Source organism: Salminus brasiliensis, chromosome 7, assembly GCF_030463535.1.
Source record: "Salminus brasiliensis chromosome 7, fSalBra1.hap2, whole genome shotgun sequence".
In the NCBI taxonomy this organism is placed as follows: Eukaryota; Metazoa; Chordata; class Actinopteri; order Characiformes; family Bryconidae; genus Salminus; species Salminus brasiliensis.
The window spans coordinates 34,616,328-34,643,250 of NC_132884.1; the positions used below are offsets into that span (position 1 = coordinate 34,616,328).

The following is a 26,923-nucleotide window of genomic DNA, read 5'->3' on the forward strand; positions in this document are numbered from 1 at the left end:
AATGCCTCCAGTGGATTGGTCATTATTATTTGTGGAATTTCTACAATGTTTCTGTGCTTTTCGCATCAACATTATCATTTGCTTGAACATATAAGTCATATATACAGCAGCTTGTACTGACACCACATTCCCTTTCCAATGACACTGCCAATGATTGGGAAATAGCAGTGCTTTCACAGTGAATGAATTTGGGCTGTAATGGTGTCGTAAGTGCAGTGGCTAAGGTGCTATTTCTGCTGGCCAACTGCTAGTTATGAATTGTCTGGCTGGAATAATGGCTGGGGAGTAGAGGTTACAGGGAGGTTTAAACACACATCCACACATCCAGGCTGTTCTGAGCATGCTGGAGACTGTTTGGCCAGGAGTGGCTACTGTGTACTGAAGTACAATGGAGGACGGCATGACCTCAGCCTTTTGGCATTGTTTCATCAAAGCAACACAAAAATGAAGGCGGGCTGAATTATTTGGTTCAGGAAGGGCTGGGGTTTCCTATTATATAATTCCATTTGTTTTGGAATTCCGTTTGAGTTATACATTGTTTTCCATTGTGGGCATGTGTGCTTGTTTCCAGTAGAGATGTTACCTAAGGAATTAGTTGCTTTGGCTGTTCACTTCAGAGTTGGTTGTGTGTTGCCTTTAATGAAAACCCTGGGGGTACAATTTTGTGTGTGTGTGTGAGAGAGAGAGGGAGTCTATCATTTGTTCTTGGGTTTGTGTGTGATTTATTTGTGAGTATGTGTGTCTAAGTGTGTTTATGTGTATCATTTCTGTTTAGGTTTACATTTGATTGATGTGCCTGTATGTGTCTGTAAGTGTGAGTAGCCTTTACACAATTAGCCTAATATTATGTAGGTCCCACACAGGTCCATGCCACTCAAGACCTCTGAAGGTGGTGTCCTGTGGTATCTGGCACCAAGACGTTAGCAGCAGTTACTTTAAGTCCTGTAAGTTGTGAGGTGGGGCCTCCAGGAATTGCATCAGTGAGCCTTGGGTGTCCGTTACCTTGATATCGGTTCATCGTCTGATGTTTTGGAGAAGTTCTGACCCTGTCATCTAGCCATCACCATTTGTCCCTTGTCAAAGTTGCTCAGATCTTTATACTTGCACATTGTTTCCACTTTAAGAACTGGCTGTTAACTTGCTGATTATTATGTATGTAATCCACCCACTGACAGGTGCCATTGTATTGGGAAAATCAATGTTATTCACTTCACCTGCCAATGTTATTCATTACCCACTTACCAGTGTATATTTAGAGCTGTACCTGTCAGTTATGTAACTAATTGAGTGATTTAGTTATTATGTTGACGACTAATTAAGTCATCCTTCATGACACTTTTAGCCCCAGTCTGCAGAAATCTTAACAATGTTAATGGTAGATTTCATGGTTTAAAACTTCTTAGGCCAGATCTACTTAAACACTATGTCTTGCAATGTCAGGATCTTGTATCTATATCTGTTTAGTGCTCCAGATATCTGTATCTGCACTTAGATCTAAACTAGAACTGCACATTTCCCAAATTTTGAGGTGTTTTTAAGCCTAACTGCAATTATATTTTAGGTAGTAAATGTGTGAATAAATGCAGATATTTTGGAATGATTTAGTGTACTGGGGTCAGGGTGTATAGAAATTCGGGTTTAGCAGGTTGTGTCCTACCAGTCAAGAGCTAGGACCTATGCAGTAAAAACAGGACAGACAGGACAGTCCTGACTGACCGCTGGGCCCCCCTGTCCCCTGTACCCGTGACGGTACCTTCGACAGACCAGCTGCACACCCACCAGACTGACTGCCAGGCTCCACTGCCACCCATGTCAGACCAGCTGCCCAGCTTCCTGCTACAGCTGCCCAAGTGGTGTCTTCATTCATTTGTATTGCAGTTTTACAGTAAATCCTTTGGTGAAGCTTCACTCTCTTACTAGAAGAGCCGTTTAGTCTGTTGGGCCTCTGCTGACCTGTTCAACCTAGACTAACCTAGACTGTGTGCTACCGTGTTTTCTACCATCACATGAACGAGACATGATGGAGCAGTGGAACTGTGCTCTCTGGAATGATGGTGCTTCATCCAATACTTTTAAGATCACACACATTAGTGTGATTCAGGAAGTAGTAAGCCTTCCCTGGACAAAAGCAGCATAAGCTCTTTTTAATGCCCTTGATTTCAAAAGAATTGAAAGCTGGAATTAGCTGGTGACCAAATACTTTTGTCCATAGCATGTACATAAAATGTATGATTTGTTTTTATGTGTATGTATGACTTACACACATATATTCTAATACTTGCATGACTGGTCTGCACTTGTCTCTATGTGTGAATGTGTGTGACGAGTGTGTGAAAGGCTAGAAAGACATCCCAGTGCCCTGTAGAGCTCCACTCTCGGCCCCTCAGTCAAACAGGCCCTGTGCTCTGCTGGAAGCTCCAGCCTGACACCAGAATTCATCAAGGGCCTCTTGTCAGAAGACGTGAGGTTTTTAATGCTTTACCTTGCCCTTCACTCTCCCAGCCGCGCTCTCACTCTGCCCTAATGAGGACCCCTCTGCTGTGTGATTGAATGGTCGTCTATGTAATGAAATCAGAAAGGAATCCTTTCTGCCTCTCTCCTTTTCTAATCTGTCTGTCTTCCATACCCTGACGCGCATACAAAGAGCCTGTAAATCGTTTAATTGAAAGCAGAGAGTGAAAAATCAATACGAAGGAAGCATTAAAAGTAATGGAATGCAGTGATCCAGATCCATATTTCATATCCACAAGACGGGTGTGACTTTTACACGTGTCACTGGCTCACTTTAGCCTGGCTTTTTACATTTTTTTTAAAGGGGGTTAGAATTTATAGAGGGGTGAAGTGCTTTGGCTGCCTCAGTGTTAGCAGTGGAGCTTGTTTAGCCGCCTAATGCCTTACTCAGCTAATTTAACTAATTTGAGTCTTAAATGACTCAGGTCTTTCTCTCTAGCTTACAAATTACAGTTTGATTACAGTTTGGCTGAATCATTCATTAAGCCTGAGACAGCCAAAATTAACCCTGTAAACATAAAAGAGTCCATTTGTAGAACCACACTGCAACATTTAACATATCAAGCCTTGTAATTTGGGTTATTGTCAGCTCACAGAGATGTGTACTCAGACTCACTGGTGTGATTGAATGAAGTAAAGGAATAATTGAAATATGATAATGTCAGTATGTACAATGAAAACGTGAGAGTTACTACCAGCACCACATTGCATTCAGGATGTAATGATCTGCTTTGTTAACAATGGTAGCATCATCTTACATTTCCAGGATGTCCTATGTGATCTGTTTTGTAGACTTTCAGAATGAGTGCAGAGTCAGCAAGATATCTTGTGGCCCAATTATCAAATAGTGACCTAATTAATGACTTAATAAGTACTTTGGCAAATGCTAGTGTGGCGCAGCAAGCAATGTTACAGGCAGAAGTAAAGTTCCATATGTTTCAGTAACATGTTTTTTAACATGGTTGACCGATGTTAAAAAATTACCATACTGATTGACCAGCATGACCAGCCTGACCAAGCTGATCCACCAGTATGCTGATAGACCAGCTTGTCCATCCAACTCAAAAGGAAACGTAACCTATGCTGGTCGAGAGCTAAGCTGGTTAACCAGCTCAACCAACTGGCTTACTAGCAAATAGTGTTTTCACCTGGATAGCCAGCTTTTCAACCACCTTAACACTCAAAGTTTCATTGAGTATTCTCAGGTTTTGAATACATTTGAATTAATGCTTGTCTTGCCTATATATAACAAAATATGTCATTTGCATATATATGCAAAGGTTTGGGCACCATTGCTCAAATGACACATTTTGTTGTTTTCCTAAGTAAAATAAGTGAATAAATCCTCTACAGAAAGCACCCATAAATGTAAACATTTTAGAGCATATTAACATATAAAAAAACCCCCAAAAACATTATGTGTAGTTATGTAAATAGTAAAATAGTATTTATTTTTACAAATAAAAAGCATATCTGGATAGTAACCTATGCAACAATATCTTGGTAAATGAATTACTACTCCCATCTAATATTAGAGAGCTTCTGTGTCATTAAATAAAACAGGATATTAAACTGAACATTCACCTGAGGACAATCACAAGAAAAGAATCTGAGACTGGGCTAGGTCCCAAGGTGTGAGATCAGAAAAATGGGTTTGGAACTTAATTGCTAGTTTGATAAGGCAGATTTTAATAATTAGCTGCTGTAGCGTGTGGCTTTGCAATTACTAGGATTACTAGGACAGTTATTACCAGGGTCTGAGAATCCACGAGAATCATTCCATCCATCCATCCATCCATCCATCCATCCATCCATCTGCCTGTTATTATGGCTGCACTGTATATCATTTTTTAAACATTATTCTATTTTGACCTTTTCAGTACCCACATTGCAGGAGGCAAATGAGAGCAGTTAAGCCTTTGATAATGTGCTGTGAACATCTAGATAAATGACAGTTCCAGATGAGATATTATACAGATACATACAGTTTAAAATATTAATAACATTCAAAAAGTCAAGTTGCCACATTCATGATTCAGGCATTTTTAATATCTTACATGATACATCTGTCTGACACTCTTACTCTTACTACACAAGGCTAGCATAAGGATTCTTACCAATGGATTGATGTAGGATGATGTAGGCTTACTGGGTGGAGGTTAGCACTGTTATACCCTACACTGTACCATCCACAAAGAATTACAATATTTACTACATTACTACCAGTATTCTCTATTCTTGAAGGTCACTTTATTTTGAGTCCTCTAGAGACTCAACCTGGTTAAGTTCTGTAATTATTGCCAAGTATTACCAGTCATTTCGTTGTGTCCTGATAGCATGATGTGCTGTCAGCTTGTAGACTTCCCCCGGTTTTAGCTTTGTCGTGTTTTACGGGTAAAAATAAGTGTGCTTTTCTTTCTGATGTGTGTTTAGCTCCAGTTTGGTTCAGCCAAAGTAGTCCAGTTTGTTTCTGAGAGAGCAGACGATGGAGAGAAGAGATGGTACAAGCTAACCCTGTATGCTCCTTCTGACTTTTGCTTCGGCACTTGTTGAGTTTGAACTCTAGTCACAAGGCCTGGTTTGCGTGTATTCCCATAACTAGTCTGGCGGTGATGTACTGCTCTCTAGTATCAACAACACCATATTCTCCTAAAGTCGCAGATCCATTTTACCACTTTGCCAATATTTATGTACATTTTACAAGCATAAATAATAACAAGACTGTTATAAAATTTGGAATTGGCACATTTTGGTTTTGGTTATGCCAAATATTCTGAGGGTGGACACAACAGTGTTTGAGGTTCATGGTATGTCAGTTCTGTGTACTGATCAAAACAGTTTGACATTCTAGGGCTCCTTTAATACATACACTATATGGACAAATGTATTGGGACACTTGCTAATCCCTGACTCCCCAGTTATCCCAAAAGTACTAGATGGAGCACCAGAGAACCCAGTTCTGTTGCTCCACAATTTAGTGCTGGAGGGCTTTACACCCCTGTAGCCCACGCCTGGCATTAGGCATGGTGCCAATATGTTCATGTTTATCAGCTTCTGTTGGCAGGCTGTGTGTGCATTTGTTATGACCTAAAATAGCTGAACGCATTCATTACAAGGGGTGTCCACAAACATTTGGACATACAGTTATATGTTAGTTTAAACAGAGCATCTACAGTGAACATACAGGCAAGCCTATTAGACTCAGAACAGCAATGTCATGCAATACAGCCTTTTCAGCAGTGCTGATCAGTGCATAAGAAAAGGCTAACTTAATGCTTTCATTATAGGTTCTGTAGAGAGTGGTTTGCTAATATCTCTCTCTCTCTCTCTTTCTCTCTCTCTCTCTCATCTGTTTTATTTGTTTTAAAAAGGGCCGTGGGCTGCAGGCTGCAGCTCTAAGATATTTTCATATTCATGTATTCTGTTGAGGATGGGCTTGAATATTTCAGTTAGACACATATAAAGCGTTTGTTGACAGAACTGTTTGGATCACAATGGCTGCTTTTTTGAACAGGTAAGGCTGTAAAGACTTCAGTAATCACAGAAAATAACTATTTGGAGGCAACAGTTTGGTGGTCTATAATTAAAGCTTTCAAACAGACATGTACTGTTTCATTCACAGCTGGTGTTCCTGCTCAGCACTCAGTCAATTTGAAATGGATCTGTAGAAAAGGAATCCTGTTGTATCTGAAACAATCTCACTTTTAATGTACTTGATTTCTGCAGAGGTTTGAGCAAAATAAACAGTAAATGAAGGCGTGCTTTTGTATGGTATTATAAGTGTAATTTATATTAATACACCTATTTACATATTATAGAGCAGTGTCTGATGCTCAGCCAGTCTTGGTAATGGCCCAGCAGAAGTGTGAACACAGCGTTACTAATTGTTTATCTGCCCAGAACAACAAGGTCAAATCTTGGAACTTCTGGAAACAACAGTATCAAAAAATAAGCAAATTACACGTACCTCGTAAACGGACAGTGCTAGGCTGTGTTCCAATTTAACGTGTCCCCGAAACCTATTGTACTAACACTCTTAGATTAGCATCTTCTTTGGAAAAGTCGTTTTTATAGACCGTTTGATTGCGTGATTATATTTGCTCTTTCCGCACTTGCTCAGTTGCTTGGTAATTAAATGGGAAAATGTGTTTGCCCTTTCCTCAAACCTATAACATATGATTAATCCTGCTAATGGATTTACCTAAGCCCTTGATAGACTGAGGCAGTGGACCGCTTAGCCGTTTAATGTTTAGAACGTTAGCCTTGGCGGCTTCAGATACAAGCGCCTCTGTCCATAGGGGCACTAATTGCTAGGTTATCATTTCACGCACTGGGCAGATGCACCTCTCAACAGCCTAGCTGGCATTTCCTCTCATATGATACACTTCACCATAACGATTTTCTCTGTAAATGGTCACACGAAGAATGCAGAGCTAGATCTGCTGCGCAAAGGAGGACGTGTTCGTATAGTAGCCTACGCAGTGCTCCATTCACTAATGACTTTCTCTCGCAGGAAGTCCTACTGTATTGTCGTTCAAAATAGGCCAGACTTCTTACCAAACAATGAGACAATAGGCCATCACTAGTTCCATAAATACAGGATAAAGCCAGGATGTTGGTGGTTTACGCACACAATGCAGGCCTCCCTGCTTTGACTTCATTCTGCCGACTTTCATAAGGTGAATGGATACACCTTGTTCCTTGCTTTTGACTTTAATGCTATTGATTAGATCTTTTATTCTTTTCTACAGTGCACCAAAGAATAAGGTGCCTTCCAGGCCTGCATTGTTTCTGTTGTTAGAAAAAAAAATCCTAACCTCATTATTTTTCTTTTTTTAATGTCATAAAAAACAACTTCCTTTTATGTTTTGTGAACACTTCAGTACTTTATGATGAATGGGCCGCAATGGTGCAAAATGACTAGAAATAGATTCTCATTTGCATTAAGAGTTAAAAGCTAACTTTGTAGTGATATAGGTATTCTTTACAAAGACAATGTAAAACCTGGGTCTCATCGCTGTATCTCCAAAATGGTGATTTTACAGCAGAAAGCAAAAATGCTCTCAACATTGAATTAATAATTAATAATAATAACAATTTAGTGGATTTCTATTGGTATACTCATCCAGGATTACTTACAACTATTATAACCCATAATTATGAAAATCTATAAAAATCAATTGCATTGCATCCAGTACATCCAATGTCAACACAAATCAGATGTACTACCTTGAATTGTGTAGTTAGTATGTTTCTAGATTTTGGCTAGGTGTATCCCGGTCTAGTGGGTAGTATAACAGCTTCCCACTATGGTTCAGTCCTTGGTTCAGTCCTGAACCAAAATGTACAGTAAAAGTGTTTTATTTTATTCCAGGATTTAAAGCACTTTATTTATGTAAAACAGAGATTTTCACTTAATTGAAGTGCAGGAGACTCTTTGCTGATGTACACATTTAAATTAAATTAATAACATTAAATGCTTTTTCCAGTGTAGTAGTGGTAGTAGTAGTAAATTATTAAATGTATTCTTTGCAAAAAGAATATTCTAAGCTTGTCATTAGTTAATAATTATGTTTGTGCAGTTGGTTTGCCATGCTTCCGGACTGACGCATGAAAGGTTAATTGTGTGCCTGTTTTAAAGGCTTGATATGTGATAGGTAGGAACTGCAGGCGTAATGTTTTTTTGTGGTATAATAATGAGAAAATGTAAATCTGTGCTTACGTTCCAGCACAGATGCATAGGTGGAGTCAACTTTCTTGAAACTCGTTCATAATTTTGAAGACTAAGAAGACTTTAAGGAAGCTCTCGCAAAGCTGACGGTCTAAAGTTATGTCATTCTTGTTGTTTGTAAATTGCTAAGATGAATTAACGTTAACAGGAAGGGCAGATTGCAGACTATGTGCAGTGAAAATACACAATGAAAATGCAGTCAATCAAATGTTAACGGGCAGATGAGCCCATGTCTCCCACTTTTTTATCCTTTGCACTCTGCCAGCCAGTGTTACTTTGCCTTCCCTCTACTTATTGCTTCCACTTTGAACGCCATATGCTCCTTTCTGTAAGCAGATTCTCTTATAGACTGGGTAAAAATATAGACACAGTGAAAACAGCAGAGTCGATGAAAATGCAGCCTTGGCTGTTTACCCACTTTGAACAGACACTAATTGAGATGGCTCGCTTCCTTAACGGCCCTATTTTAAGCAGGATTTTACACAAACACGTCTTCATCAGCTCCGTTCTGAAGCCCAGCGCCTTTGTTTGGGAAATTGTCCCTCCAGGTCATATCGCAGATGTAAACACTGTCCACAAAAAGAGATTAAACAGTCGGTGAGGGGAGCGGAAGGCCAGCTAAATATAAGGAAGCCGCTGCGCACTCCCTTTCGCCACTGTGCAAAGCCACTGTAACTAAAGCAGATTACTTCCCCATTGTTGACACACACACAGAGAAAAGTCATTCGGATGTCAGATGGTTTGTTAAAGGATTGTCAACACCTCGTCTGAGCCACTGACCCAGTGGCTTATTCCCAAGGTTGAGGCCCGTATGCTCGGCGGGACTCTCAACTAATCCGTGTTGGGTATTGATGATGGGCAGAACCAGCCTTGAGTACTGTAGCTGTGGTCCATGTGACCTTTTCGGCTTGGGGGTCTGTGTGAGCTGCTCCCGGCCTTTGAGAGCTCACTCTGGAGTGCAGTGCAAATGTCTGCTGTGCCGTTCTCCGGTGTGTTTGTTCTCCTACTTGTGAGCTTTTGATAAACATAAAAAATAGAGAGAAAAGGATTTTGTAAAGGGGCTAGCTCACACACTTAGAGAGAGATAAACACTTACCTGTAGTGGCTTGTACACATTCTGCATGTGCCTGTGCATTTTAGAGCCTAAGCATGATCATTTTTAAGCCTCTCTGTTAAGCATGTTTATTTTTCCAGCAGGGCCGTAGTGCTTGTTTATGCTTAATTAAGCCTGTGAGTTCCCATGTTAGAGCGCTGACTATTTTCAGACTTCGCATTGAGACCATGGCTTGTTTATCTGCTTGGCTGTCCAAGCCTAGAGACACTGCTCTCTTACGTCCAGTCCCAGATAGTTTTAAGACCTTTGCTGAGTGGGCTGCACTCCGATGGGCCTTTTCCGATTCATGTAAATATGTATGAGTTGCTAATTCCAGAAACACATGGGGAATGTGTAGATCAGGCTTGTCCTTTGCTGTTAGGTCGTCAGACTTGGTGTCCTGATGTTGGCAAATCATCTGCATGGATTTTGTGATGACAAATTAGGCAGGCTATAAGTGATTCTCATAAAATATCAAGAATGATCTCATTAATTTGGCCTGAATTAAATGAATTGGTTTATATTATTTATATAAATTCTTTATTAATCAAATTATTTGTATCAGCTTTTTATAACTTATGTGAAGTGATGCTTATAACTGATAAGACAAACTTTAGTTAAAATAGCTGTGGGCCTGTGGAGCTCTGTTCTCTGGAATGATGAATGTTGCTCCATCCAGTATTTTTTGGATGAGTTGTGAAACTGAAAAAAAGGTGAGGAGGTGATCATTATTCAACATCCTTACCTTAATAATGCTCTTGTTGCATTTAAATCCTCAGAGCAAGGCTCCAAAATCTAGTAAAAAGCCTTCTTCCCTGAACAGTAGAGACAGTTAATCCAACAAAAGCAGGTGGATATATTATAAACTCTTATAATACCCTTGGTTTTGGACCAAACAATGAATAAGCATGTGTCCCAATACTTTTGTCCATATAGTGTATGTCTCCAGAGAACATCCTATAAACCCAGTTTTATTTTGCATAATTTAATGTTTTCAGAGCTACTCCTCTCTACTCCGCTACTCCATCTGTGGATTCTACCAGTTTGCCTCAGTTGAACGTTGATGGACAGACCAACAGAAACTATGGGGCAGGATTTCTGTAAATAATCAATTGAATCAATTATGCTGTAGGTCTTTTTTAAAAAACATAATTTTGATATAAATTTGATGGAAAGTCATCAATGATGACTAAAGTCATCCTTTTATTGCATTCAAGAACTGAAGCCTGTTTAGACTGCACAAACCCTTATCACCGCAAATAACACACAGCCAACACCGCAGGCTGAATGGAGGTGACAGTAATGAACCGTTGTTGAATCTCTTGGCCACCAGACAAAAGGAAGACATGCACCTGGCAAGCCTTGTAAACCTTTACCACCCTCAAGCACATACGAATTTGCATAGAGCTGATGTTCTGTACTGTGAAATACTATGAAAGACAAAATCTATTGAATCGTGTTTAAACACACTACATGTCCAAATATTTGTGGACCCCTTTTCTGATAATGCATCAAGCTACTTTAAGTTGCACTCATTGCTGACACAGCACATGCATAGCTTGTCTAGTCCTTGAAGAGAAGTACTGCTGATAGAATAGGAGCAGATAAACAGATAATCTATTGGTACCATGCCTAATGCCATGCGTGGGCTGGAAGACAAAAAAATAGAACTGTGTTCTCTGGAATGATGATGGTGCTCCATGCAGTACTTTTGGGATGAGATGGGGAGTTGGGGGTGAGGTGGGGTGGCGATCATCCAGTATCCTGACCTTACTAGCGCTCTTGTTGCTGAATGCTATCAAATCCTCACAACAGTGCTCCTCCAGAACCTAGTAGAAAGCCTTCTTCTCTGGACAGTATCGAAAGTTTCTCCAACAAAAGCAGGATTAACTGTTTTTTAATATCCTTGATTTCAAAACGAGGAATGAGCAGGTGTCCCAATACTTTTGTCCAAATAGTGTATGAAACTGCATTGAATTAGTTCTTAGAAAATCACAATCAAGTCGAATCACAATGGGGACAGAGATTAACACCCCCAGGTCAAACAATTTAAGGCATAGTCTGACTTGGTTGCGTTGTGTGTTCTTTGTCAGCTTAAGCCCTTACATTACACGGCTAACTGGCAGTTATGCCCTGCGGAAGTCTGTTCCACTAGTTTAAGGCCCCTTGTGTCTGTAAGACGTGAAGTGTCAAGGCTTTGTACAGGAGGTTTTAGACACACGCAGGTATTCTGCCTTTGTGCCTGGGTCGAAACCCTTCATGATGAAGGGCTGTGATGTCAGTGACAGCGGGACTCCTTTAATCTTGTGTCCAGCTGGGTGAGTAAGTCTGACATAGATGGGGTTTGTACAGTATAGCAGCACTGTTCTGCTGTCACTCTAGTTTGAAAGCCTGGCACACACTGTTGCACATCTTTCTCGTATACTGCTGTGTCCTCCCGCCCCTCCTGACACTCTCAAACCCACGACCCATGCACTCACATACATAAGCACACACACACACACGCACATGGAGTGCTGCTGACTTGTAGCTGCTGCTATGAGGCCCGGGGGACAAGGAGCACTTCACACAGCCTCAGCCGCATCAGCAGAACATTATTTAGCTTCCCTTTCCGTTTGAGGTCAAACCAGGCTGTTTACCCTCCATAATAAGTCATGAGAAAACAATAAGTGCACGCCTTTCAGTATGCATAGCCTTTTGAATAGTTTATGAAAGCATTAATGGGAACGAGTAATTGTTTACCGTTCCAGTCCAGTTGCCCGCGCTGTCCGCCAAGGGGATTAAACAGTGGACTAAGCAGGGCGGCTCGCTAGCCAATAAGAGTGTGCCTAATTGCCGGCTAACCAATAAGGGCGTCTTTAATTGCTGGGAGAGAGCGAATTGACTTAGCTCAGCTTCTAATTAATCTCCAATGTAATGATGCAAGCCGGGGTAAGAACAGAGCAGAGGGTAGCAAAATGTGTTTGTGCGAACGGAGCATCTTCCCCAGAGAATGAGTCACTGGTAAGGTGGAGGAGGGCCCTTTGAAGTGAGATATAAATACAGGAATCCCCTTCTGGCTCGGAGAAGAAGATCCAAGTTCATCCCAAGGGGAGGGAGCTGTCATGCAGGAGCTGTGACGATACGACCACCGAAATTATTCACTTCTAAGATCCTACAGGACTGGCTTCTCCACAGTTCACACTTTGTTCACATACGTTTGCACGTCGCCTGATTTAACAGTTAACAGAGGTGTGACCTTTCAACCTCTCCGACCTCACCACGATTCGATTCAGTTGCTTTTTTTTAAGAAAACAGTTTGATTCTAAATCATTAGATCTGAGTTTTATACCGTGGTTCAGTTTGATTGGTTTTGTTCATACAACAATTAGGTCCAACCGCACCATTTTGTCACATCAGTCAGGCCTCTACTGTGTCCCGGGGCGACAACATCAGCCTGTGCAGCCGATCCCAACAGCCAGCTGCAGCACAGTTCTCAGCTCATCAGAAAATGCCTGTTTAAACAACAGCCTAGAAAATAGAACAGTGACCACTGGTTCACTGCAGTGGGAAGAATGGAAAGGGATAAATGATCACTGACATTTGGTGTAACATTTGGGATGTGGATTTCTGCATAAAGGTTATATGAGTATTTGCTGTAATTGACATTATAATATCTCTTGGCATGATCCATTTTGATCATAATTGAATGGATAATGGATAATAATTGATAATATCAATAATATCAATAATTGATAATAATTTAATGGAAATATCAACAGCTATAACATTTCACACTCACTTCATTTCCACACTTCATTTGATAGGGGCATTTCTATTGAAAGAACCCAACTAAGAACCCCTAGTGCAGTGGCCATCATCTTGGAGGTCATCCTTCCTGCTGGTTTCACCTCCAATTCAAACCTAACACAGCTTATTCACATAAACATGTGTGTTCTAAGGGTGGTGATTAAATGATCAGGTGGTGGGTTAGGGTTAAGTCTAGAGTCTAGAGGAGAGTAGATCCCCAAGAGTGGGCAGGGCTGCACAATATATCATTTCAGTATTATTATCACAATTTGGACGTGCACAAGACATCTCATGCTACAACTTTTGTATTCTGCTTAATACAACAGAAGAATTTGCTCTGTTCTCATTTTACATGACAGAGCTACCAGAGGCAGATTATATCTGCTCAATATTGTTTATTTTACTCTGATCTTGGATACATAAGTGTATTATTAATACCATGACATGATGGATTATTGATTTCTGGAAAAAAAATATTGCAATATTATTTTATTTCCCAATATGGTGTAGCCCTAGGGGCTGCTCTAAAGAAGTTGGACCAACCTTGGTTGGGATTCCCCACTCTGCACAGCTGCAAACTGCTAATCGTATTTGAATAAGAAAATGGGTAGAGAATGGCAGAAAAGATAACATTTGTTTTTTGGTTTGATTTGGTGCAGAAATGCTGCCTGTAAGCCACCTAGAACTGCTATTTTAGCAGATGAAGAATAGTCAGTGCTGAAAGTGTGTATATGCTTGGGGCTTATTTGTGGTTGCATTCTTGTGAATACATTCCCAAGAGCATTTCCAATGTTCTGTTTCTCCATCAGCTCAGGGTGATTTTTTAAAGGTACTCTGAAAACGCAGATGGAACTAAGTGTGGGCGATATAGATGACATGTGGTATCACGATACTTGAGGACATTATATATATATAGGTGGGCAATATGGCAATATTTTATTATATCAGGATACATTTTGATATCATGATACACAGTATGCTTTTCTAAGCATGTGGAGGATATTGTTAGTGCTTAATAAACACTGATCAACTGCATGTTTCATTACCAACAATGTCATTAGACTGGTTTAAATAGATGTTTAAATAGAAGTTCAGCAGATGTTGAATAAAAATCACTGTACTCAGTAGGGGAGAGTGTCTGAAAAGTAGTTTTAATGTAATAAATATTGTGTATCATGAAAAATTAATTTAAATATCGTGATATAGTATTTTTGCTCTATGGTCCAGCTCTCTCTCTCTCTCTCTCTATATATATATATATATATATATAATTTGACACACCAGTAGAGCCAAAAACAATTACCACCAAAATGCAATACTTTGTAGTCAGTGTTTCAAAAACCATTATAAACCATTACACATTAAAATGATCTAATTATGCTTGTAAGGAAATATACAGTTTTTAAGTGTTAAGTAAAAGTCCTGATTATGTCCAAGGTGTGATCTTTTTTTTTTATTGCGATGTAATTTATCCCATTAAAAATGAAATATTGTTATACTCCCTATCTATAAGTGGAATATAGACAATAGAAATTGCTAGAAATAGAAAGCCTGGGGATGTTGTGCATACTGTGCAAGAATAGAGTCATAGAGAATGTTAATAATAATTAATTTTGAATTCACTAATTATTAATAATTAGCTATTGTCAATTCCAGCTTTTCAAAATAGCTGCAGCTTTAATCGGCACCTTCACATAGACACATAGTATTTTGTCACCAGCTGAAGTTCTGCAGCCTCTCGGATGTGCCGATGCCACTCTGTAGGGGAAACAGAAGCGCTTTAAGTGACTACAAAGCAGAGAGCGTACACAGGCATGTTAAGTCTCCTCCGGATTCTGGAGGTGTCTTTCATACATGCGGGGGGTGGTGGGTTCCCACAGGTGTAAAGGGGCTTTGAAACACACTGAGGAGGATAAACAGAACAATTATGGAGGCTGGGGGGCAGGAGGGTATCGCAGGCCAGATTACACCACACGTGTTTAAAAGTGTAGTTTTAGAGAAGAGTGGGCTGCTATTGAAATATTAATATTACTGGAGGAGAGCGCCTGATCCTGCAGTGCCCAGCATGGAACTCTCTGATGCACCGGAGAGAGGTGGGCACACTTCACTGGTTTGGATTAGTTCTTCTTTCTTCTTCCACGTCTCTCTGTCTGTCTGCTGTCCCCTCCATCTCTTTCCCCTCCCCTTTTGTTCTGCTTCTGTCTTCGCTCTGCTAAGGTTGTTCTCTCAGCTTTCATTGTGTAATGCTGCACTGGGTCTTCGAGCATGCTCGATTTTGACAGCAACTCCAATTTCTAATTTTGCAGGTGCACTGTTTAAAACTGAACAATCAAAGCTCCGCTCACAAATTCCACTGTGTTCATTTATAGCAGCTGTTGCCCGTTGGAGCAAACATTAGCCTCTTTATTACATCCTAAGGATTATTATCAGAGATGTATAGTAACTACTTTAATACTGTACTTAAGTACTAAAATGCTGTTAACTGAAGACTCCATGTTGATGTACTCTGTCTGCCACAGTCCTGTCCTTGTACTACGCCAAAGGAATTGTGACAGTCCTCAAGTCTAAGCATTTAAAATAATATAAACAATGATATTCAGGGTTTTGACTGCTTTCTGTAATAACTAAAGAACACAATACTTGTATTTTTACTTTTAGTACTTAAGTAGCAGATTTTAGAATAAACTGCTTGCAATATTTAATTACAAAAAATGTTGAATACTTAAGTATGGAGCTTAAAGAACACTTCTACTTCTATTCAAGTGACTTTTTTAATAGAGCACTTGTAGTTTTACTGAAGTCTGAGTCTCTAGTACTTAATAAATGTCTGATTATTATTCAGTAATTACATTGAAAAAAAGTAAACTGCTTAAGTAGTTCCCACGCTTATAGGAGAAAGGAATGCAGTGTTGGAACTGGAGTTAACGAATGCTGGCAAAAATCCCATTATTAGCTGTTAGCATAGTGGAGAATTGGTCATTGTTTCCATGCTTCCTAGTTTTGATTACAGCAATGTAGTCAGTCCAATGTGTAGTGTAGTAGTTTAGCCCCTTTCCTCACAACCCTGATTGACTGCCATTTCTGCTGTTTAATGTACTCTTCTCTATTAGCAAAGTGATGCCTCACTTATGATGTTGCATTTACTTGACATGTATTGAACATAATCAAGCAATGCAGAAGAAATTCATTTGTTATGTAGCGTCTGAAGCATTGTAAACAAGAAAACATGACCTGAAATATTGGGAACTGGACTCACATATAACTCTATATTAAGCCTTTACTGATCCAAACTGCACTCTGCGTGAGATGCATGCGCACTCTGGAAAACACACATCCCGTCCGGCAGTAAAGGAAACTTTATACCTCTTTTACACAGCAATAAAAACATGGTAGCCCACAGAAAGTGCTGATTCTACACACTGATCTTTTTTACTATGCCCTCCATTGGTGGCAGATTTAAACCCATAAAATAAACCATAAAGGGGCTGCAGAAAGAAGCTACACTGGAAAACACTGACTTTCTTAAAGAGTATATATTTTCTTCAGGCCTGTAGGCTCACAAACTTCTGAAGTCCTGAAATGAATATTGTTTTGATTTGATTGTATAAGATTAGATTAAATAAATTCTTTATTGTCATTCAAAGAAAAACTTTGCATGTGTATCTATATGCATATATATCTATGTATATCTATGTATATCTATCTTTATTTATTTAATTTATGTTGTTATTTATTTATTTATTACACTTTTTGTTGTTCACTCAACCAAATTTGGTTCTCTTATGAATAAATTGTTAAAGCATATGGTTATACCCATAACTTATGGGTGCACAACCCTTGTCCTGGAGTGGCCAGATTCCTGCGCAGTTTGCTGGTTTTCCTGTTCAAACACACCTGATTCAACTCATCTGTCTCTCCAAGACTAGAGTTGTGCACTCCAGCCATAAGTCACGGTTGTAAAACCGCTTAAGTACGCCTAGGCCCCATTGCAATTGCCCTGCCTAAACTGCTGCTAGTTGCGCCACTGCTTAGTAGGGAACAGCACAGGTACTAGACCAAATACAGATGGTGCTCTGCAGCTCTGCCGACCATTTCTATCTAAACATCATACTGGCAATGGTTTCATAATCTTACGGGCAATGGTTCTGAAATTACAAGGTAATACCATAAGTGAGCGAGTACTGATCTAGCATTTGCTTAATAACAAAGAAAAGGGAATAGGTGTAATTGTATACAGTGAAATTAGAGAAAAGACTAATTGTAATTGTAGGAATGTTAAATATTATGATTGTCATTGTTTGAGCGCCAAAACCTCAACTACAGCAGTGTGTGCAACTGTGTAACCATAGAAGTTTTCGGTAGTAAACCATTAGCAAACATCAGAAGGAAAAGTGTACACATTCATTAATACACATGAATACATCTGAATCTCCATGCCATGACAATTTCTTCAAGCAACAGTTGAATGGAGTTGGTCCATTCCTCTAAAGCCACCTTCTGTCTGTGTGTTTTTCTCTGTAGCAGCTGCACCTACCGGAGTCAAGCCTCATCAGAGAGAGAGGAGGGCAGCTGGGGAGCCGTACTGGGCGTATTCAGGTGAGTCGTCTTCTCCTTCCATCTATCATGAAAGGTTTATTCTCTGGTAGGGCAATGACGTTCTGATTGCTCGCTTCCCTTTTTGGTGTCCTACTTCTCTGTCTTTGTCTGATCAAGTGCACTTATGCTTTTTATACTGTTTCGTGCTGGAAAAGCAATTTCCTGTTCTTGGAAGTGATTAGTCATTAGACTTTTTATTTCGGCTAGCCAGTGTTTTCGCAGTTATTTCTTCAGTTCTGCTTAAACAAGGTACCTTCAATTTATCATTCCAGATGCATTTGTCAAGTCAAGTTAAAAAGCTGCAGACATGAGCCAGAATGAGTGAAGATGTATTGAGTCATTTGGACGCGAGGTTCAAGATGCAATTTTATGCAGCAAATTGCAAGATGAGCAAAACATTGTTGACTTTGTTGTTTTCTATGAATTTTAACCAGGGTTTCTTGATATAAGGGATATATAAGAAATCGCTTAGGGTCCCCAAGCACTAGTGTCACGACCGGTAAACCAAGCAGACGCTCACGGGGGTAAGACGGTAAAGCTGGTTTACTGTAGAAAGAGTAGCCAAACAAATGGGTCAGCAAACAAGCATTGGTCAGCAGTGTGAAGACAGTAATACAAGGCATAGTCAGAACACGAGTAATTCGTCCTAATAACAACGACGCTGAGATAACGTGATAACGTAAGGATCTGATAAATCATGGGAGTTGGAGTTTGCAGGCTGGTCGGATATGGAAGGTTAAATTATTATTAAATTATTGATTTCTTTTGCTTCCACAAAAATCAATAATACAAGTTCTCACATCAAGAACCAGTTCTGACATGAAGGGACTGAGAAAAGTCACTCATGCACTCATTCATGCACTTATGTCATATTAGGTCTCCATAGGTTCAGAAATTGGTCTTGGTCATTGAAAATCTCTGAAATCTAAATACAATATGAAGCGTTGTATGCAAATAATTGCCTGTGTTGTTCCTCATTTCTGTTTTCCTGATATTTAAAAGACTATGTGATGTTCTTTTGCTATTATACATGGTGTTTTATCTTCCATAGTCCACATGGAGCATATGCATTATTGTTGCTGTCCCTCAGAAACCTTTTATCTCTGAAATGGCAACTTTATAGGTCAAGCAAAAAACCTGACTCATATTATACCACAAAATGAGAAATGGACAAAAGTATAGGGACACCTGCTCATTCTTCTCATTTCAAGGGCATTAAAAAAAAAGAATTTATCCTGCTTTTGTTGGAATATTTGTCTCTACTGTCTACTAGATTTTGGAGCATTGGTATAGGTATAGAATCTGGTTATAGGTATAGAATCTGGCTAAAATACATCTTACTTCTTGAAGTGGTTTGGCTGTTTGGATTTAAACCTGTTTCTCTCAGTACTTACAGAATGCATACAGATGCATAAACCAGTCTGGTGTAAATGAGGTCTAAGATATTTCTTCATTTCTCACCACAGAGCTTAAAAGGCCTACACACATAGACCAATCAGGTGCATTGGCTAAACAAAATCAATCAGACAATTACAAGAAATATATATCCTCCCCAAAGACCACTAAGATTCATCCCCCTGACAAAGATTGCCTCATTCCAGTGCTTCTTTTCATCTTTCCACTGGCTCTCTTGTGTCAGTATAAAGCTGGACGGCTCTTCTTATTGCCGATGACAGTGCAGGATTCGCTCTTTTCCTGGGCTACTGGCTGCTGTTGTCCCTCTGAGGGACTTCCAACAAACAGCAAGCGTTTTTCGTCCTGCAGTCCCAGCAGGCTTCCAGCAGTGAATGATCTTTAAGTGCTGTACTTCCTTGCGTTCTTTGGCAGTCTCATAAGTGTGTTTACCATGTAGAATAGCTCTATAAGTCCCGAGAGGCCTCCTCCCAGAGTCTGCCAACTTTAGAAAGGCAATAAGGCACTTTTGAAATGTCATTTCTAACAATGCAATGATCTGTGTCACTGTATGTTGTTTTTTTTTTCTTCTTCTTCTTCTTCTCTTCTTCTTTTTCCCAGTTAAGTGTTTTTCCCCAAGCCGTTTCTATATAATGAGTTCCAAGCAATCCTAAGAGACTCTAGGATTATAAGGTTGTGTCTGAGAAAAGTGTAGTTTAGAGATAATTGGGCCTCAAAACTTTCAAAGTTCTATAGCATTGTTAGGGGAAAAAAATGGAAATCATTTGGACTAAAAAATCAAATTAAAGATCACAGACTCATAAAGGATAGTTGACGGTAATTGAGATATTTCAAAAGAAGAAGGTTCAGGGTGCAAAACTCTGAGGCATATATAAGGTCTCTTCACACTTCGATCAAAAATGAATAAATCAATAGAATTGCTTAAAAATGACAAGAAATACATAGACTTTCATCAAGTTTTTTTCCTTTTTCTATCTCCTATAAAGTTGTAATATTGGAGTTACATCATTTTTGCATGGCAGCGACAGTATCTTCCCATATGCTACCAGTCATGTTTTTAGCACCTTTTCAGCACAATTTCACACCATAGAACATAATTAAAGATTGTATTTACCAGATTGGTAAATACAGTGAATCTGTATTAGTAATCTGAACACTGTTGAAGAAGTATAAAATGCATGCCTTTGGTTACATCCTTCTGCACATTTGCCCTGTAACAGATGTCCCTGCCCTTGCCAGCAGGCAGCATGAACAGACTCTACCCATCGCAGATTTTATAAAGCTGTTCAATAACTCTCTTAGTTAAGGCCTTAATGCACCTCTCAAATCCTCTGACATTTGAAGCATCTTAATTGGCAAGTCTCTCTTTGTGTATATGTGTGTGTGTGTGTGTGTGTGTGTGTGTGTGTGTCTGGGTGTGAGTGTAAGTGTGTGTTCATGTTCTGGGAGAAGCCAGAAGGTGCTTGCACCTTCCGTGCTCACGCAATCATTTCTATGCCAGAGGGATTCTGTGGGCTTCTCTTTCTTCATGCTTTGTGCTCCTAACCCATTCCTCTGGCCTCGCTACAGCAAAGGGAACACAAAGCAAGGCAGAAATGATCAAATGCAGAACTCTGGGAGCTATAAATAAGTACACACATGCAAACTCCCAAATGCCAAATGATCAAGAAGTATGGGAGATGAGTCAAATACCTGAAATCAAGGTTATTGGATTTCACCATATCTCAAACACAGTAACTTTATAAGAGAAGAGCAAAATAATGCCTAGCTCTACTATGTTCAATATCTATTAATGCAACCAAAAACACTTTGGAGCATTTATGTGGACCCCTTTATCTTGAAATGCTCAGACAACGTAAAGATTAACTGATATTATTAAAAGATATCAGAAAACAATTTGCTTAGAACGATTAACTGGTAAATATATAAACAGTAAAGAGCAGTGAAATGGTGGCCCCTTGAGGTACTAAGGTTGTGGGGTCTCGGTCTTATTACCAGAGGTTCCTAGTGATTTTAGTCATGTCCCGATGCACCATATGAGTCATTTTAATTGAAAGTGCAAGCCTGCGTTAGTACTTTTACTTTATGTAAAACAAGCCATAAAATATCCCCAGGTTATATTAATCCAGTGTGAATCGACCTGTGGATAAATATTCTGTTGTTATGGGAGATGAGTCAAATACCTGAAATCAAGGTTATTGGATTTCACCATATCTCAAACACAGTAACTTTATAAGAGAAGAGCAAAATAATGCCTAGCTCTACTATGTTCAATATCTATTAATGCAACCAAAAACACATAAATGCTTTGGAGCATTTATGTGGACCCCTTTATCTTGAAATGCTCAGACAACGTAAAGATTAACTGATATTATTAAAAGATATCAGAAAACAATTTGCTGCAGGAAATTTGTTACTATTAGATGCACGGCTTAGTATTTTTACATGCTGTACAATTTGTCAACATTTCATAATGAATGGACCATACAAAATGTACACAGTATGATAACAATACATTTCCACACTATGGTATTCCTAACAATGGTATACCGCCACAACCCTAGTCCTAAATTCAGATGTTCTAGATTTCTTCTTATCTTATGGATGAATTCATGCTTAAATGACTCAAATTGAGTTTTTACATCATTCATATATTTTCATATATATAAGTAGAAGAGGAATAGAGATAATTAAAATTCCAAAAATCAACACAACAGAAATAAGGAGTATATATGCCTTGAGTTCATTTCCACCATGTCCATCATTTTCAGTTTTTTACTTTTTGATGTTAAGTGAATCTGGTATCATGGTATCTCATGATCAAAATGTAATGATGAATGGACTGATGGAAATGCTCCACAATTGCTTGAATTCTTTTTTCATTTTGAATTTTTTATTTCTGTTTCCTGTTGCCACAAGGTTTTTGGTATGTAACAGCGCTAATGTTTTTGTGTATGTCAATAATTTAGCAGTGTGAATTATACTCCAACGTAAAGATTTAGTTCTTTCCAAAGCTAAAATGTTACTTAATATTAAAAACATATAATATTAAATATTAAATCATATTAAAACAGAATTATTCCCTAATAATTTTCATTTCCTGCCATGCCATCTCTTTAGCAAATTAAACTTAACAAATCGCAACCCCTCAAATAGTAAAGTGTAAAGAGTAAATGTAAAGAGTCAGTTTGAGTCATTTAAGTATGAATTCATCCATAACATAAAGAATAAATCTGGAATAAGTGAATTTAGAAGTAGAGTTAAGACGGTACGCCCTTATCATGTACATTTGCTTAATACCGCTACTGAAAAAAAATGAACCCAAACAGAGGATTCCACTAATTAAAATCCAAACAATCAATTGATTAATGGAGAAAATAATCAGCAAATTAATCCATAATGCAAATAATCATTATCTTAAAAAGAGCTCCATCAAAAGAGCTCAATCTAACGTGCAGCTTTTTTATTTATTTATTTTCAAAACAGAGACAATTTATATCTGCTTCCATTAATAAATAGTTTAAAGAAAAAAAACACAACAACAGCAGGAAGAATTGTAAAATACCGTATTGTGATACCATGAATCTGTGATATTTTCGGACACTGTATTAAACCGTAAAACTCTCATTCTGTAACCCCTATTTAGAAAACACTTTACAGTCACTACACAGCACTCCACATTTAACTCATCCATGCCAGTGAACAAACACACATTCACACTAGTGAATATGGGAGCACACACAGTGTCTCAGCACCCGGGGAGCAATTGTTACTCAAGGACACCTCAGCAGTGAATATTTAGGCAGGAGAAGGCTCTGTTCCTTCCTCTCCTCCACCCCCACTTCCTGCCGGTTTAGAAGATCAAACTGGCGACCTTCCTGTCCTAAGCCCTCCTCTCTAACCTTTAGGTCATGGCTGCCTCCGGCCAAAAACTAGTCTTGTACGGTGTCACATTCATACAGTTTAGATTAGTTCTGTGTTTGAGATCAGACTGCGGGGGGTGAGGTGGGAGTGTTGGCATGCTGACGTGTGAAATTCTGTTTGGAATACATGGAGAAAACAGATTTCACACATGTGAGAAAGCCAAGCCACCAGGGTGCCTGTTCATCTCAGTTCATCTCAGAACACCACCCCACCACTCTGTGCTCTCTCACTCGTTCTGCATGTATCAAATACAGCAGAAATTCAACCTGATATTATTAGAACGATTAACTGGTAAATATATAAACAGTAAAGAGCAGTGAAATGGTGGCCCCTTGAGGTACTAAGGTTGTGGGGTCTCGGTCTTATTACCAGAGGTTCCTAGTGATTTTAGTCATGTCCCGATGCGCCATATGAGTCATTTTAATTGAAAGTGCAAGCCTGCGTTAGTACTTTTACTTTATGTAAAACAAGCCATAAAATATCCCCAGGTTATATTAATCCAGGGTGAATCGACCTGTGGGTAAATATTCTGTTATATTCTGTGGCAAAGGAGCATTACATACATTTTTTCTGAAATATGGAGGCCCTCAAATACGCATTTAAAATTATTGTGCATAGCACAGATACCTCAGGTCATTCAAATCTGTGGGCAAACCTCAAATCCAGAAGATGAGCCAAAGGACTCTTCAGAGACATGACACTGCTGGCAGCTTTAGTCAAGTTGCTGTGTCGCATAGCCCAAAGATTACATAGGCATTGATATGAAATTTCATCACTGCAGGTGGGTTGTAAGATTGGTTAACATCACCTTTGTGACAGGTAAATTGAGGTAAATCGAGGTGCCACTCCTATCTCAGTCATTTATGCTGATATTTCTTATCCTGTTTAAATTGGTCATCCGTTTTCCAGACGTCCTGTAGTAAAATTATATTATTACTCCACTCCTCAATCTGTGTTTCTTTGTTAAGTGTCTTTTTCTAGATATGAAGATAGCAATCTGTTTGTTCCAGCACTGCTTTTATACAGAGTAAGGGTTTGTAAATTGTTTAATGTTGGCATCAATTTTCAATGCGCGCTCCTGTGTTAGTAAATAACTTTCACTTTCTGTAAACCAAGCCATGTCAATTTGTAAAGCTTAATTTACTTCCATTCCTACAGATCAGCTGTAAGTTGATAATCAATTACATGTTTTTGTATTTTTTTTTAGTCTGGCGGTTACCTACTTAGCTTTGTATTATTTAAGATCAGATTTTGTACCATTTCAGATTATTAACTGGTTTTGAACTGCTTAAATGTCAATAGAAACTGTAAAAACTGTGGTGGAGGGGTGTTCTAAAGCTTTTGACTGGTGGGGTATGAAAAAAGGTTCCATAAGGTACCATAAGCTTACATTCAGACGCTGCAATGGCTTGGCTTGTGTCAGTGGGTGGCTCTAAGAATGCACTCCGGTGGCTGTGAGGTACTTGTCTTTGAGTATTTAGGCCATGGCTGAGATTGATAACATCTCCAGGAGGGAGGGCCATTCTCTAAATTCCTGTTATTTTTCAGCTCTCGCTTTGCATTTTCCCCACCCACACACATACACAGCAACACACATCCTCACCCCCCACCAACCCCCAAATGGTCCTCAACGTCCTCTACCGTTTTTTACTTTGCTGCTTCATTCATTCTGTGCCGGTAATTTGTGCTTTGATTTTAACTGCAAATTGAGATGGTCTCAGCTCTGCTGGAGGCCTATCCACTTTCTAATCTAAAGAAGGGCCTCTGTTGTCAAGCGTGTTTTGCAAACAGTTGTTTACGGTGCATCTGAATGATGACCAGGCTTATGAGAATATGCATATGGAGCACAGCAGTAAGTCAGCTATGTTTTAATGATGTAAAAGAAGTCATTTAGACTTTGGCCTGAAAACTGCTACTGACTGTAGTCATAAACTGACAATTGAGTTAGCCAGAGAGTCCCGGTCTCATTGCAGTTTATTTAAAGTGTGTGTGTGTTTTTGTGCATGTGTGTATATGGGTGTGTGTGGGTACAGAGGTATTTCTCATAAGGGACAGATAATATTGCACACTGCAGGGTGTTCCCCAGGGAGTATGGCTATGCATCATTACACATATTTTCTCTCATATTCCACCAGCTTCTCCCTCCCTCTCTCTTACTCTCGCTGCATCTCTCTCTCTCTCTCTCTCTCTCTCCTCCTCTCTTCTTCTTTCTGTACTTTGGCAAATATTCACTTTGAGCTAAAAAGAGAGCATTGCTGTTTGACAGCACTCTGGTTGCTGCTGCACGACATTATTACTGAGCCTCCACTCTGTTGTCATTTATAAGGATATACAGCAAACATTTCTCAAGGTAAATTTTGGGTCATGCTCACTTGTATCACAGTACCGCAGATCAAAACCACCATAAAGCGTGCTTTACACTCCGGCTCAGTGCATCGAGATCAGGTGTTTGGTGGTGCTGTCACTGATACGATGCCTATGTTGCTGAGCCGGGATGGCTCGTTTGGCACATATTTAGATCAGATCAGCATTGTTCTCCAAATTGGCCAATTTCTCAGTGTCCCTGGCAACCTTTTGATCGATTGGTCAAGATGGCCAGCCAGGTTGGTTATGCAGGGAGAGCCCCCTCATAATTTGCCATGATAAATTACTCAGACAGGAACCAATTTGTGTGAGGAATCAGGACCCTACATCATCCCCGTGCTCTTTGTGACAAAACGCCTTCCCTTCCTGGGAAAACAGATTTAATAAGAATTCAAATGAATTAGTCACTTACGGATCGAGCTTTGATGTTATTGAGTATCGGATGGTGGTGCTGGGAGACTGAAGCGTTTCCTGGCTTTAAGATGGATGTGTATTCCTCAGAGGGACAGTTATCTTAGTTAAATGGGCTATTTATTAAGATCTATGAAGGCAGCATTAGCACTGAATATTTGTTCATCTTACAGACCGACTGTTTAAGTTCAGAGATGATGCTTGGTTAGATAGAAGGAGCTGTCTTTAGTGGGACATACAGTATCTGTAGAATTTGTACATCCAGCAAGCTCCAGCTCCCCAGTGCGAGCCGCTAGGACTTGTTTTGGGAGGATTGCAGTGGGCGGAATGAGAAAATATATACTGAAATCTGAGCTGTGCTAATGTTTGTGTGCTTGTGATGTTATTTAGAGCCTCATTAGGGACAACCAAAATGCATTCCTGCTCCTCTATTTCCTCTCTTCTCCACCCACTCAGTGTGTCAAACTTAGCAGCACTCTATCAAAGCTGCCAGAATATTAATCCAACATAAACAGCATAAACACGGTTATGTAAAATATTTAGCATAACATTTACTAAACTTTAGCCCCTGATGGAGATGTGTACTGTACACTATATGTCCAAATATTTGTGGACACCCTTTCTAATAAATGCAGATGTGCAAATGCACACACACAGCTGGTCTACTCCTTGTAGAGAAGTACTGCCTATTGAATAGGACCCTCTGGAGCAGATAAACATGAGCCTTTTGGCCTCATGTTTGAGCTGTGGATTGAGCATTGAGCTGTGGAGTAGGGGAACTGCGTTCTCTGGAATGATGGATGATGGGCCAGACAATATTTTTAGCACGAGTTAAATGGTTATGGAGTTGGGGTGAAAATGGGGTGGTGATAATCCAACACCCTGATCTCAATAATGCTCTTGTCATTGGATACAATCAAATCCTCACAGCAATGGTTCTCTCCTGCACAGTTCCAGTGTTAGGAATCACAGTGTTCCATCTAATACCTTTGGGATGGGATGGGGAGTTGGTTATGAGGTGGAGTGGTGATCACATTCTGACACTCTTGTCAGAATACAATCAAATCTTTACAGCAATGCTCCAAAAAGTA

The 26,923-nt window shown here is 39.4% G+C and overlaps 1 protein-coding gene across 2 annotated transcripts in view; it reads left to right on the forward strand.

Annotated features, from left to right (window-relative positions):
• Window positions 1-26,923, forward strand: part of ca16b (carbonic anhydrase XVI b) — a 115,212-nt gene that overhangs the window by 3,498 nt on the left and 84,791 nt on the right. For both annotated transcript variants that reach the window (XM_072684729.1, XM_072684730.1), the window contains one exon: window positions 17,646-17,720. In XM_072684729.1, coding sequence (XP_072540830.1) covers window positions 17,646-17,720 — 75 coding nt within the window. The remainder of the gene's footprint in view (window positions 1-17,645; window positions 17,721-26,923) is intronic.